A 15,723-nucleotide genomic window follows, 5' to 3' on the forward strand; every position below is an offset into this window, starting at 1 on the left:
AATCAGCTGCCTTCAGTTTTCCATTGTAGGAAGAGTTGAGAATGCAGAGGTAATTGGCAAATAAAGTCAAGTAGTCCTTAATGTTAATCTACTAGTGCAGCATTGCCAAAGCCATCTGGCACAGGACCCTCAATTTCTAGATGAAAAATGTGGTAACTCTATTTCCAAAAGAAAAATTAGGATATTAAAATATAAACCAATGCTCGAGCTAACAAGTACAAGAATTCTTTTGTAGCAGTACTAACCAAACTTTCCAAATCAAGAGAACAGTCTTAGAAAATCTGGTCTATTTAGCTAACTGTGTCAAACAAAATAGTCAAATTTCTTGCCCATGTAACTTTGAAAGAGTTGGGATAAAGATCTTGTCAAGCAGAACATTTAGTTATGATTATAAAGATATATGTTTACTTTTCTACTGATGTACAATAAGGTAATGTCACATATAAAGAGCTAGATGCAGTCAGTGCACAGCTGTGATTTGAACAAATAAAACCATAGCATCTAACGCTCCAATTCAGTATAAACTCAAAGGAGGGATAATGTAATTATAATTTGCATATATAACAGGATAAATTGCTAAAATCACCACCAAGTAATAGTGAAGAGTCAGAAAATTTTTATAACTAAACAGAAATTGCCACTAAAAAGATAGACTACAAGCAATGAAGACATTGAAAAGCAATGTTTACCTGAGGTCAGTTCTATTAACTATCGGATATTCTCTATTACAGACAGTTGACCGACCCAAGGACTGGTACAAGACTATGTTTAAGCAAATCCACATGGTGCACAAGCCTGGTATGCACGTTCTGTTTTCTGTTGGGGGCCTTGTGGTTTGAAGGAAGTCCTCCTTCGCATGATTTCATTCACACAAAAATGTCAAGACCCTAGTGAATCTCATGCCCCCTTTCTTTTCAACATTCTTCCTGTTCTTTTATCACTCCTCAACTCACAGATGTGTGCCTCTGCCTCACCCCCAAGCTGCCAGAAAGCCTCTTAGAAGGAGCACCTTGGACACTGCCAGGTGTTCTGGTCTTTTCCCTCCATCCTTCCCTGTTCACATCCTGCACTGGGCATGTTGTCTATTTCAACAGACTCCTCTTTCCTCCCTCCTCCCTCCTCCCTCCTCCCCCAAGGGCTCGCTCCTTATCAGGAGAGTGATGTAGGCAGGGCTGGCTGAGCCTGCTCCCTGCAGTTAACAAGCCTCCTAGGGAAGTGAGAACAAGGCATGGGCTTTGCATGCTGTGAAGAGGGCCATAAGGCAAATACATTAAAGATAAGAAAGGTCAGTCCAGAGAGGCTCAGCAAAAGGCAGTACTTGGAAACATAAATGGATATTATGAACTAGGAAAAACGCATTGCTCTTTTAGCAAATTTCTGATGTTTCTCTGAAATTCTGCTGTGTTGTTATGGCATGGTGACAGAATCTGTACTACCATAATATTTATGTTTCATTTTCTAGATGATGACACAGACATGTACAATACTCCTTACACATATAATGCAGGTAGGATGGGCCGATGGGTTTCCTTGCTTGTCATGACGATTTGATGCTCAACAATGTTGGAAGAACTACACCATCAGTTTGTTTTGTCCCTCTGTTTGACCACACTGTGGTTCCTATAATTAGGAGGTTGCTTGATTTCTTTTTTTCAGAGCATGCATAACAAAAAGATTGATCTTTTCTCATGGAAATGAGAATTAATACTGTTTTGTCTCATTCATCCCCACTGTTAGTTTATTCTGGGTTTCAGGAATGTTTAACCAAAGTGTGAAGGACAGGGTGAAAGAACAAACCGGGTACAAAATAAGATAAAGATCTTCTTTTATCAACAGAGAGAGTGATTACAATTGGGAAAGATCTTTCAAATACACTTCCCAAAAAACAAATCAAGCAAAGTGTTTTGTGACCTTGTCCAGGTTTCTGCTCCAAAATGCAGTTAATCATTGAGAGATGTGAAAAATCCCACTTGGCTGGGCCACTTTTCTAACTCAGAATTGCCACTGATCCTGATAGAATAACTTCAGTCGGGGCACTGCCACTTGTATTTGAGTGTTCTGGCATCTTGTGAAGTGGTCTTCAGCTGGAGTGAGAGACCCTTAAAAAAAATGGTTCCTTTTATCACTTCTTCCTAAATGTTGCATCAGGTATTTCACCAAGGGCCTTCTCTGCCTGCCCAGCCACAGGCTCAGGACTGTTCATCAGCTTTGTTCTCATTTAGGGGTCCTTTAGCCAGCCTGGCAGCAGAACTGTGTGAGGCTCTCTCCTCCTTGACCCCTGAAGAACCAGCATTCATGCCCTAAAAGCATTAGGTATTTTGCTACTAGTTTCCAAAGACAAATAGAGGGAAAATGAGTAAAGCAAGCTTAGCTAGCTACTAATCTCTGGTTTTAGGTCCTGGCTCCCTCAAATTATAACGGGAAATCCATTAAGATATTCCCCTCCATCTTTATTTCCAGTTACCAGTACACCAAACTTACCTCCTTTATTTAGCTCAAAAGTTGAAGTCTGACTGTAGAACTGAGGCAAAACTGTAAGTGTGGATGTTGTCTCTTTACATTTGTCACAGAAATTTGCATGGATCTTCGGGAGGAACAGATGAATGCAAATAAACTTACCCCGAAATATTGCAGTTGTGGAACTTCAGAATTCTTGTGATTTTTTTTAAATATTGAAGGTGATGTTCCATGAGTAATTAGTGCAGGGAAAGCCAGAATTCCTATAAGTTTTATCGTTTAATCAGTAGAAACAGCAACTGCAACTAGTCTTCTCCCTTTTTACTAATCCCGCATCCCTCTTCTCTTTGTCCTGTACTTATCCCTGATACCCTCTTCTGTCCACCCAAAGTAATCCTTCAGGGATGACTAGTCCCTTGGGTTTTATGATAGCATCTCTGACCCATCTACCATTTTATAATATCCTTTAATTCTTAGTATATTTTCCTCATTTGGTCTTTATTAAATGTTACCAATTATTTTCAGTAATAATTCTATTTGTGCCTCATTTCCTCAGATGTACTAGAAGCTTACTGAACATTTACCTCATTCCTCAAATTTACTAGAAGCTTATTGAGTGTTTATGTTCCCTTGTGCCTCACATAGCATCGTATGGATAGAGCTTGTTCAGGGTTTTGTTTGATTGCAATTAACATATTAATTGTCATATGTAAAGCACAGTTTTTAAATTATCAGCAGATATTTGGAAATAGCTCTAAAAATTTTTTAATCTTCTTCTGAAACCTTACCGATGTTATTAGCCTATGATCGACGAGAAAATTTGCTGAGTGCCTGTAAGTTTTTTTCTTATTAACAGTCTGAATGGTTACTAATTCCAAAATAATTGATGAAGATTTACTGTCATCAGTGAATGTATAGGTAGTAAGTTAATAAATAATAAATAATGATTACTAAGTTGATAATATTACAAAGTGATACATGACATACCGTCTTATGTGTGCATTATGAATATGTTTGTGGATAATAGTTTTTAAAATCATTGGGTATGTTGAAAGGCATGAACAACTTCATGCTTTTTTAAATGTTGCTTTTGTTTTTGTTTTTGTTTTATTCATGGTAGGTCTGTACCACCCATCCTACAGCACTCAGTCACATCCTGCTGCAAAGACCCAGACCTACAGACCTCTTTCCAAAAGCCACTCTGACAACGGCACCGGCACCGATGCCTTTAAGGATGCATCCTCTCCGGTTCCTCCCCCACATGTTCCACCTCCGGTCCCACCGCTCCGACCAAGAGATCGGTCTTCAACAGAAAAGTAAGGCATTCCCCATCCCACAAAGAGGCCTATACCTAGCTTAGAATACAAAATAAAGCTCCATGGCATTCAGTAGAAGAATCAGTGCTTGTCTTGCAGGGAGAACATATGTACATCTTATTAGTCCCTACATAAACCATATGGCCCACCACTATGGAGACTGTAGCAAACATTTTGTTGGGTCATGCTGATGTATTTGAAAGATCTTTCGAATGCATGAAGTTAAACTTCAAGTAAAGTGGACACAGCCTCTACTTTTTGATCCAATAAGTGCATATATGAGATAAATAAATATAAATAATTTATATGGACTTCCTTTGTTACAGCAGGTGAGTGTCTATACAGTTAATTTTCAGTTTCCTCAGATCTGAAATATTAGCTTAAGAAAATCTTTTTTTGAAACCAGAGGAAATTATTCATTAATCATAAATAAGGAATTAGCTAATAAATGTCTATGATTCATTTTCCCCAGTTTTTTTGAGCTGATCCTAAATTTTCATTCCACTGAAATATTTTTATTCAGAGTATTCACACTCAAACAAAAATTTACAAACACATTTTCATTAGGTCATTTTTAGTAGGATTATGACACTAATATTCCTATTATAGGTGATCTTTATCCGGAACTCATTAGATAGGCACTTTTCCCATATTATGTCATTTAATTCTGAGAACATCCCTAGGCATGTCTTCTACTTCAGAGAGAAAGACAACTAATTTGAAAATTGCAGAAACTTGCTCAGCTCATGCAGCTAGTATATCAAAGCCAGGATTCAAAGTCAGCTCTGCTTAAATCCAAAGCCTATGCTGGCAATGAACAAGTAAGGATACAAGAATTAGTCTTTATTAATACTGGTTATTAAGCATCATCTATCAAAACCCTTTAAGAAAGTTTATATTCAATACCCCATTGACAATAATTACTGATCCTTATAGGGTACATGATGTCACAAAAATGGACACAAGTCACATGTGAAGGAATTCTCATTTTAATATCGATCTCTTATGAATTATGTGTTTAGAAAGTGTGATGTCTTAACACTGAAAAATAATCATTTAGACACAAAATAGTGTCTTTGCTATCAGAAATGACCAAAACTAACTCAGATTTAAATGTACTATTTCCCAGTAAAGACATAAGATGATTGTTTAAAAATTCCAGATGGCTCCTATATGTATTTTCTCATAATGCTCAAACACCTCTGCAAGAGAAAAAGACACATTTTACTCTGTCTTATAGAAGAAACAAAGACTGAAAATGTTTAAGGGGTCTTTTATTGCTCAGCAATTTACTAGACTGTCAGGACTTGCCTCTAAGTTTCCCTCTTGGAGCACTACTATTTCCAATATGCTCTGGAGTCAGAATTTTATTCCCATCTATGGAGTCAGAATTTCCCTAATCTAAAGTCAGAAAATCCTTTTTCCTGAGAAATCTATAATCAACAAATTTTTCTTCCTTCTCTAAAAGATGCCTTCCTCTTTAGTCTCAGCTGCCTGAAACAGTTTGACTTTCAAAGTCCTTCCTTGGAGCTTTACTTGCTAAATCCTTTTGTGACAGTCTCTGAATGATGTATGAGCTCAGGAAAAAAAGTAGATTCCCATGAGATCAATATTGCACTCTAGTTTATCAAGGCTGACACCAAAAGGGGTCTCCCATGCCACTCTGCATGTTTCTGTGTATGCCAACCCAAGTGCTTCTGTTGAACTCCTCACAAACTCTTCTACCACTTGTAAGAAATAGAATCAAATATGGTGTGTGTGCTACTCCTTATCACTTTGGATGGAGGACACCTAGTCACCGAGTGGTGGGTTAAACTCTCATAGCTTCACAGAGCCTATATTGCCACTTACCTCCTGTCGTATTCTTTAAACTCAAACATACACAGCTGTCATTACTGACCCATGAGTTTACTAGCATGTCATTGTCTGTGTGTCCATAAGCCCCTCATGTGAGTTTTTGAACCAGCAGTGGGATAGTCCCATATGAAAAAAAAAAAAAAAAACACAGGAAATATAATATAAAAAGAATGACTTTCCTTAAATCATTTATGTCAAGCAAAATATACAATATGTGCTATTTTCATAAATTAACTTTTTGTCCTGAGATTTTTTTTTAAATCTCTGCTAAAATTAACTTTGAAAACAGAGAGCAAATAGTTTGTGTACAGCTGCTTTAAGCATACAGGATTATTTTAGTGTGTGATTTGTTGTTTATTTCTAGGCATGACTGGGATCCTCCAGACAGAAAAGTGGATACCAGAAAATTTCGGTCTGAGCCAAGGAGTATTTTTGAATATGAACCTGGGAAGTCATCAATTTTGCAGCATGAGAGACCAGTAAGCACTTCTCATAAATCAGAATGCCCGCTCAGTAAGCTGCCAGGGTTCCCAAATAAACCTGAATTGCACATCGTTTAGTGATTTTTGTCATGAAGATAGTTTATTTATTGGCATTATTTAGAAATTATGTTTATTTTGTTTCATGATCTGTGCATCTCGTCTTAGAATTGGTACACTTTAATAATCATAGCTATTTATTATATATACTTTTAATATGTATCCAATTATTTATATAATTAATGTATCCATGTACACACATATGCTAGATTCATTAGCATAGCTACTCTGTGCTTAGTCATGAACCTAAATTTAATTAAAAAACAAAACACTCATAAACACAACATGTAATTTCTATTCTAGGTTGCCAATGAGAAAAATCATTAATTAATCTCCCTAATATATGCAGACACAGGAAGGTTCATTCTTTGCCTTCCTTAATGGTTTCTTAATATTTCTTTAATTTAAGGGGAAATTTTCTAAATGCCCTTTTTATAACAAGTTACTTACTTGATTTTTATTAAATCCCTCTCAGGTTACTAACCCTCAAGCATCCTGATTGATTGTCATTCTAGGATCAAGGCTATTTCATTTTGCAATATTTTTTCTAATTATTGATTTTAAGGATATGCAAACAAAAAGATATGTAAACCTGAGAAAAATGCTTTGCTTCTTCTAAGTGCGAGTTAAAGTTAACAAATAGGTTCTTCCCTGGTCCCCTGGATTTTTGCTCTCCCCAATCTCCTTTTTTATTTCTCCTTTTCTTCCACTCAGAGATCAGCACCCTCAAGATCTCTTTAAAACTCTGCAATTCCTCTGCATCTCTAAGCCTGCTTCTAGAAAAACCCTTTATGTCAATATCAATTTACTTCGTCCTTGCCTTAAAAGAATTTTGGGATCAGTGAACAGGAAAAAGAAAGTTTTATTAGCTCCCCCAAGAGAAACTAAGAAAACACACTATTATATAGACTAGAAGGCAAAGCCAGCCCTGAAATTTAATTGGAAACCCTTGCCTCACCACACCCAACCTAAGTGTCCTTGATTTTAGTTTGGGAAACCCTGTATTAGTGGTGGTGTTTTTAAGAAGCATGTTCAAAACCTTATAATCATATAATTCAAACAGACATTTATCTAAGTCTCCTGTGGCTCTCTTCAAACAACTCATATGTTTTTGAGTAACAAAAAAACTAAAAGAAAAAAGGAACATCACTGTTTCGCAGACTCCATTTTACGAACTTATAACCCATTTTCTTCGTTATATGATTGAATATCGAGGTAGTTTAAAATTTCCCAGAATGAGAATTAAGTGAAACAGAATGTTACAACTCCATGAAATTGAAAATATCATATTTAGATATGAATAGCAAAACTTTAATAATCATTCTAATAATTATAAGACTCCTAGGATGGTGGATGTTGTAATTGTATTGAAATGCTTTCGTAGCTAGAGTGTCAGAAAACAGAGTCAACTTCAGAAGTTTTCCCATCAGGATATTGCTATGGTTTACTCATTCAAGAAAACTGGATAAGCACCAATTATGTGCCAGACTTTATATTGGGTGATAGGGACATAATGGGGAACAAGACAGTGTCTCTGCCTTAAGGAGCTTTAAGTCTCTCATTGAGTATATATACACGATTAGATCTGTATTTGTGCCAATAAGCAACCTCTTCAATGGCACACCTAAAAATCCTCCCTGTGCCCACCTAAAGCTCATTCATGGGCCCTATTTTTGTGACTCAAATTCCTACATTACTCAAGTCTTTAGGTTAAAGCTTTAAAGACTCCTTGTTGTAAAGTAGCAATAATAATAGCAACAACCAAAACAGTCATTGCAAATCTTTACTGAGCACTTACTATGTGTCATGCTTCTATAATTAGTTATTTATGCCTTATCTCATGTAATGTCCCCAACAACCCTAAGAAGCAGATGTGTGGAATTCACATTTTATGGACAAAGAGACTGGCAATATTAACTAACTTAGCTGGTGGGTGCACTCATGCCTGGTGCACTTGATCACTACTGTATTAGATTAGCTGAATGGGAAACGTTTAGCTGGGACTCAACTACCACCTAAGTCTATTTGATAATTTTGCAGGTATAAATTAAGTTTATTGACTGATTTATAATAAGTTAGTATATTTTATTTACTTTGCCAGAAACCTGGGCCCTGAGTAATTATGACCCAATACTTAATTGGTCCTAAAAAGATAGAAAGTTCTAGAGCCATGAGTGTTGTCAGAGATTTGGGTATGGATAGGAAAAGATAAGTGAAAGGAACCTAGAAACATTGAAGGAAATGAGAATGGCTCTATGGAGCAAAATTTTAATCCTTCCTAAACAAATTTATTGGGAGCTAGTGTTATGCCAAATGACTTGAGCAAGTCATATGTATCATTTTAGTCAGGCACTGTGTTATAGGACTAGTCTATTCTCCCTTCCAACGACCACAACATCAATCCTGAATCCATTCCAGTCCTCTATAACCTGGGGAGGTGGGGGAACAAAGGCCTAAGGGTAGTGGTACTACATATCAATCTTGTTTGCAGAACATTCTAAGTGTCTTGAACACACAGATGTAGAGGACACAGTACAAGCTTGCTAAATAAGAGTGATGTAAGACAAACGGACAGCACAAAGGGGTTTGAAGCTATTAGGGATGACCTTCCTGTCTTTTTACCCCAAGACGGTTTGAAAGCATTTCTTTGCTCTTCTCGTTTTTAATTTTTAAAAACCATACACAATAGTCAGGCACTTCTCTGTTGCTTTTTTGAATTCTAGGAGGACCTCTCCATCTGCTCAGTTTTCTCAAATGTCAACTCAAATCCCCTCTCTCCCAATGAACTCAAGATCCTGATCACAATGAGAGATACCATTGTCACTTTTCTCTTCAGGTCCATACTTGTTCATTGCCTGAATTACACTTGATCCTGTCATTGCCTGGACCAGGTAACAGCCACCTAAAGATCCATTTCCCTAATTCTCCAACCTAATCTCCACACCACAACTAGAGCAATATTTAGAAAATCTTTATAAAATATCCTGCTCAAAAATTTTTTCCTGGCTCTCTGTTGTCCTTCATTCAAAATCCAAATCCTTTAACATAATTTACACAACACACACACACACATTGTGTGACGTAGTCCCAGCATCCTCTGCAGCCTCATCTCTCCCCACCCACCCTACTACTGGGTTCCAACTACATGGGGAGCTTTCAACCTCCTCATTTACACAGGCTATTTCCTCTGCCCAGAAACCTCTCCTCATACCTCTTCCTTCACATAGAAATTTTCATCCTGTGTCTTAGTATAGTCACACTGACTCCAGGTAATTGTCCCTTCTCAATTCTAGGTTTAAAACTCTCCCTGCTGGTACCTGCAGACTCCCACCTCCATGGCCCATATCACACAGAACTGTCATGGCCTGTTTACTTGTCTGTGTCCCTCTCTCAACTTCAAGCACCTTGAAGGCAGGAACCATGTCTGGTGCAGCATCCTATCTCCCACACCTAACAATGCTTGACATATGGTAGGTGTGGGTGAATAACTCACCAAATTACTAAGTGAATGAATGAAGGTTTTGCCCTTGCAGTTAGTGTAAAATTAGGGAGAGACTGAATCTTGGTTCTGTTGCTTATCTTTGAATGCCACACATTTCTAGTGACAAAAGGCCCAGTGAGTCACCATCAAGACATGCAGGAGGGATTCTACCCAGCTATTAGTAACTATGGCTCACTAATTCCATGATTCTCTGGGATACAAAGGAGGCAGAGGGGGCAATACTGTTTGAACAAAAGTCCTTCCCAAACCCTGGCAAAAAGACCTTCTTCTTCCTTAGGAATCAGTGGCATATGCATTTATGCTGTTCAACCGGAAAGCAAAAGTAAATGCACTTTTCTGAAGCTCATAAATATTCATTTGACTATAAATTTAGAAATGTTGACTAAATGGGCCTAATGTTTGATATCTAGAAAAAGACTGCAATCACCAGTTGAAGTCATCTTTAATTGACTTGATCTGTGAATCAGAACCATATTTCCACAATTATTTATTCCAAGAGGCAATCACAGGAACTCGCTATCAGGATTATATTAATAAAACTTTATGTCTCATCTTAATTGAATATACTTGTAGATGAGCCATGTTAATTTTTTTTCATTTTAAAAGGCGTTTGATCAGGACCTCTGTACATTTAATAAAATAAAAAACAATATGAAGATGCCCTTTTCCCTAAAATCACTAAACCTACACATAATAAGAAAAGCCAAAGGAAATAAGCATTGAAATCACTATACAGAGTGGAAATTTGATTTAAACCATGAATGAACATGAGCTTCTTTATCAACAAAAGTTGCCACTCGGAGATAAATGTATAAAAATTTTGGAAGTTTTATCTAATGGTTTGAACCATAAAGAATTATTCCAACTAGCAATGTGTATAGCATTCATTATTTATTATGGATCTACAGTAAATATAATACTTAACAGCCAGTGCTTTGAAGCTTACAAGTTAATGAGCATAAATTCTCAAGAAAAAAATGCATCAACACTTCTTTCTGTTTGGAGCAACATAAAGCAAGTATATGCCTCAGAAGACTGAGAACTGTGAAATTTCTGTAGCCACAAAAGCAGCTAAATGCTTTTAAACTGTAAAAATTGTTCACCCTTGTTAGCTTTTAAATAAGGATGATGTGTGATTTATAGTTATAGCTTTTCTTAAGTATTTCCTCTTACACTGGTGACATAAAGCTTGTATTAAGCAGAGGTTTGCTGGGATCTTAAAAAGAGGGTTAGAAAGATCATATCAGTTATCTCTGCTCTTCTGCCTTTTATGAGCAATTAGAATGAAGCATGACCATACTTCCTAAAATAACTCTGTTATAGGAGGAAAGTTGAATGAGGGAGATGATTAGCTTTCATATATTTTTGTTAGCTGACCATCTGTATACACGCCGCTGATTATTGTGAGATTTGTATGTACCTTAGCAATCTTAGCAATCGCTACACAATGCGTTTAATTGTTATGTAACTAAGGCGATTCAATAGGTCAACCACAGCAAAGAGAAAATTCTAGTTCTGCCACTTACATTTTATTTCACACAAAGGCTCTACTCAGGTGTGTGCCTTTCTTTATACGCCAAAGTTACTGAAGACTACCAGTGTTATTGTTTTGTGTGTTTTTTCTGCTAATGTCTACTGGCATAAAGTCTAGATCATTGCCCATTGAGATTATAAATTGTATTTTTAATAGGGAAAAAATCATAATTAATGGGACATTGCCATTATAAGATATGGTACCAAATGATAGATATTCTGCTCCCTTTTCTATATTCTACCATAAAAACATATTTCCTTTTTTCTTTATTTTATTTATTTACTTATCTATTTTTTGAGTCAGGGTCTCACTAAGTGTCTAGAGTAGCCTGGAATTTGTGCTCCTCCTACCTCAGCCTCTCCAGTAGCTGGGGTTTTAGGCATGTGCCATTGCTCCCAGCATAAAATGAGAACTTAGTTTATCTATTTTTTATATATTTTCTTGAAGTTGAAGTCAAAGTGAAATTATACTTAATGTAGCTAGTAAATGTGCTGCCCTCTGCTGTTCATGCTCTTTAGGCAAATTTATTTCCTCTAATGGAAGTTATTTCTATCTCCTCTTAGCAAACAAAATACTGTACTTGAAAGAAAACGTAATAAAATCAAGATAACTACTATCTAACTATAGTAACTATAAAGTTTGAAATAATCAGAGATTAGTTTCCTATGGGAGAACTAGTATGCCTCTCTAAACTGAAGAAAAATTACTGAAAAATTCTCTTGAATGTCAATTTATCAGAAACTCAATTCCAGAAAAACCTTTCTATGATAAATTATATTTTGTATCTATAATGTTCTAGATAATAACTTGAAGAAATAATATTTTAGTAATAGCAAAATCTTAATATTTTTGGAACTACTGAATCAAATTTCTTTATTAAACAGAAAAGGGCAAAGTAGTTACAAGAATGTTTTCTTTCTTCCAGTTTCACTGTTACTTCTGAAGTGTAAACCCAATATAATAGTGGCATAAATTAGGGAAAATGTCTTAAGAGTTCTGCAGCATTTTCCCATACACCATAGGATATTCTCTCATACTTTTATATATTGCAAAAATAACAACAAAGCAAAATGACATTTGAAAAAAGAAAAAACAAACAGCTTCAATACCAGAACACCAGTGTGGTCTTCTGTATATGTGCATTTTTTTTTTACTGTAATCATCCAATGCCAGCTTTTGGGTGTCATAATAACTACTGCACAAGTACATGTTACATTTTTTTCATCACTTATCACATACATTTCCTAGGGTTATTAAACAGTCTTTGTAATTATGATCTCTGCATGTATTGGATAACTTGGGTCCTTGCACTATTTTTGTTATGATGTCTCAAACTTTTTCATCATCATGTGTAGTTATTATTACAACCTTTTACTATAAATATTGAAACAAAACCACAACACAAAAACACTTTGAGTGTATATTATTCAATATAGACTGAATCATTACATAGGGCTATTCATTACATAGGATTTAAAAAACTGTTACAAATGCAACAAGTCAATAAAACACTAAAATGAGTTCATGTAAAATAGAGGTTTTTGTTGGAATATGGACTATTTCAAAACCCTCAAAATTATAAAAGATACAGAATATTTCTTTCAAGACTGAGTTGTAACTATTCAGTGGAAATCCTTGAGCTCCTTTAAGAATTGTAAGAAAATTATATGGAATTGGCTTTGGACCAGTGAGTGCTTAAGGGCCTTCTGGAATATGTCTTGGGAGTCTCAGCTCTTCTCCTGGCCACGGTTACCAAATAATTTTTCTTAGGAATTTTTTTCTCACTTAATATACTGCACTCTTCAACTATACCATATTTAACTGGTGTCGTGTGATAATTATCAAAGAAGTAGTAAGGCCCCTGTAGTACTTTAAATACCCAATTTTAATTTTAAAAAGGAACATCCTGAATCAATCTGGTCAGGCAAGTATTATTTGAACACACTGAGTATGAGAGGGCTAAGTAACTGCTGGGTGTCTGCTTTCTATTACTTAAGTAATTGTATGGATTTTCTCCCACTGTTTATGTTAACACTCCTTAGTTTTTCCATCTTAAATACAACCGTTCTGAAACCAACAGAGGGAAGCAAGTCAATTATAAAAATTGGCTTTTCTCTAAATTAGAATGGCAAGGAAACCAAGGTGAGATTTCATCCCACACTCCCTCCCCCGTCACCAGCCATCCACAGCACCTACTTGGGGAAACCTGGCTCCACCCAGAGCCTTTCCTGTAGCTCAAAGTATGCAGGAGGAAAGGGAATCTTGGGGTGGCTCAAAACACGCCATCTGTCTTCACTGCCCACTCCCGATCTTTACATTTTTGCAGTAAGTCAGACTATTCCAAGGGTCTCTGGTCCTCGACCCCCACTGGAGCCTTTGAACCTTCTGATAGGTTTCCTCCCCAGCCTAACACAGCACACAACACGCACTGACCCGCGTCCTGTGGGTTCATAGAGAAGCCCTATGTAATGAATCAGTGTCTCCTTCACCCCCTCTTTCTTACAGCCCCCTCTCCCAACATCTCCGACACCTGTTCCAAGGGAACCTGGCCGGAAGCCTCTTTCCACCTCACCCTACGGAGAAGTAACGCGTAGCCCCTCCCCTCCGCCCAGGAGCGCCATCCCCGCGCCAAACTCATGCGCCCCAGCTCTCTCTCCCATCCGGGTGAGCTCCTTCCTTCTTTTAAGTTTTCTAATGCTCGTGGGGAAGCTCAGGAGGAGCCCTGTTCTCCAGAGGCTAAGAAGGCCAAGTCAGAAGCTGGCTACTCACACCTCCCCCGGCTGCCCCTCTTCCTTGTCACCTAGCCCTGGATTCTTCCTGCCAAAAAACCCCCTAACCGCTTCCCAGCACCTCTTACTCCTCCCCGCACCTCCTATCTCTTCTCCTCTTCCCTGCCCCTGTCCCAGCCTCTCCAGATGCCTGCACCTGGGGGAATTGTCTGCAGACTTCAGACCCTGGGGCTGCTAGTCACCAAGAGGCCAGTGACAATGATGTGACCAGCCTCAGAAGAGCCATTTGGTGCCTCTCTTGAGCCTATTTTAAGACTGGGGTGTGCTCTCCATGCTTCCATAGCGAGTTTTCCATGGTTTGTGCAAGGAACTAAGGAGAGAATTAGAAACCTTGGCCAGGGGCAATAGCCAGGGACCTTGACGGCTCATCTTCATATCCTGGTTTTATTCATTTTACTTTACTTCCTCCGTTCTCTCCTGCTGAGGTTTGTTGGATGAGAGTTGGTGCATGTTGGCGTGTGAATGCGCGCGTGTTTTTCATACCACACAGCATTTCCCTCACTTCGCTCAGTGTGCCTTTTCCTTCCCTTTTCCTTCACGTCTGCTCTAGACTGATCGCATAAATCCAGATGACATAGATTTAGAAAATGAGCCCTGGTATAAATTCTTTTCAGAACTGGAGTTTGGACGCCCGGTAAGTGAGGTTAGCCTTTACTATAAGATAAATAGGAGAAATGTTGTTTGATTTATTTTAAAACGTACCTTTATTGGAAGAGAGAGGTTTCGTTTAGAGAACAACAACAACAAAAAAAACTGAATGCACAATATATATACAAATGCGGTGGAACTTAGTCCACATTACTTCTGTACCAAAATGGCTAAGGCCCTCAGACACTTGCTGTATGGTTTTTCCAAATCATGCATCAGGATTATCTTGTATCTAATTAATTGCAAATTTAATATGCTGAAGATTTTTCTGTTCTGGAATATTTAGGCAATTATTACAGCTGTATGGATTTGTACTCATTTACAGTTCACTTTGATCTAGTTCAAACAAGACCATGTTGGCAATTATAATAATAATAACAACAACTATTGTGTAGATCCCATTTGCTGAGGAATCACCAAGTCCCTGGAGAGCTGGCTGTACTCATTAATCCATGAATCTTTCTGATGCCCCATAATAAGAAGAAAATAGGAACAGAAAGGTTAAAATTTTGCACAAAATACTAAATTGCAGAACCAGAAGTTAAAACCAGGCCTGTCAAACAACAGCAACTAAAAGTCTCTGGGTAGTGCCCACTCTAATATATGACCAGAATATGCCCACTATAAAATACCTACTGAAAGGAATGTGAGAAAAGAAAAAAATTAAGAAACCCTGTTAACCTTGATGTCCAGTGTTGCTAGTGAAATCTGCTGCTATGTTGCTATTCCCTAAACTCCCACCCAAGGATGCCCCCCCCACCCTTGGGCTTTATAGGAATAGAGTTAGTTTAAGCTTTAAATAACTCCCTGTAGTAAATCAAGTTTTATTTGGGAAAAGTATTTTCCAACAGCAATGCATTTGATGTGTCAGTCACGTTTCATGAATTTTAAATTCTTAAAGAACATGCCAATTACACTGCCCAACAACTTTTATTAAAAATCAGAGGTATGCTGGGCATGGTGGTGCATGCCTATAATCCCAGCAGCTTGGGAGGCTGAGGAAGGAGGATTGCAAGTTCAAAGGTAGCCTCAGCAACTTAGTGACGTCCTAAAGCAACTTAGCAAGGCACTATATATATAT

At 37.5% G+C, this 15,723-nt stretch overlaps 1 protein-coding gene across 37 annotated transcripts in view; it reads left to right on the forward strand.

Annotated features, from left to right (window-relative positions):
- The window catches only part of Sorbs2 (sorbin and SH3 domain containing 2), a 202,409-nt gene that overhangs the window by 143,123 nt on the left and 43,563 nt on the right, over nt 1-15,723 (forward strand). For 9 of the 37 annotated variants that reach the window (XM_048791848.1, XM_048791852.1, XM_048791862.1 and 6 more), the window contains 5 exons: nt 732-798; nt 1,463-1,507; nt 3,578-3,773; nt 5,995-6,109; nt 13,711-13,869. In XM_048791848.1, coding sequence (XP_048647805.1) covers nt 732-798; nt 1,463-1,507; nt 3,578-3,773; nt 5,995-6,109; nt 13,711-13,869 — 582 coding nt within the window. Of the gene's footprint in view, nt 1-731; nt 799-1,462; nt 1,508-3,577; nt 3,774-5,994; nt 6,110-13,710; nt 13,870-14,544; nt 14,629-15,723 lie in introns of all 37 variants that reach the window. The other 28 variants (XM_048791851.1, XM_048791854.1, XM_048791857.1 and 25 more) reach the window with 6 other exon arrangements.

Source organism: Marmota marmota, unplaced genomic scaffold, assembly GCF_001458135.2.
Source record: "Marmota marmota marmota unplaced genomic scaffold, marMar, whole genome shotgun sequence".
NCBI lineage: Eukaryota > Metazoa > Chordata > Mammalia > Rodentia > Sciuridae > Marmota > Marmota marmota.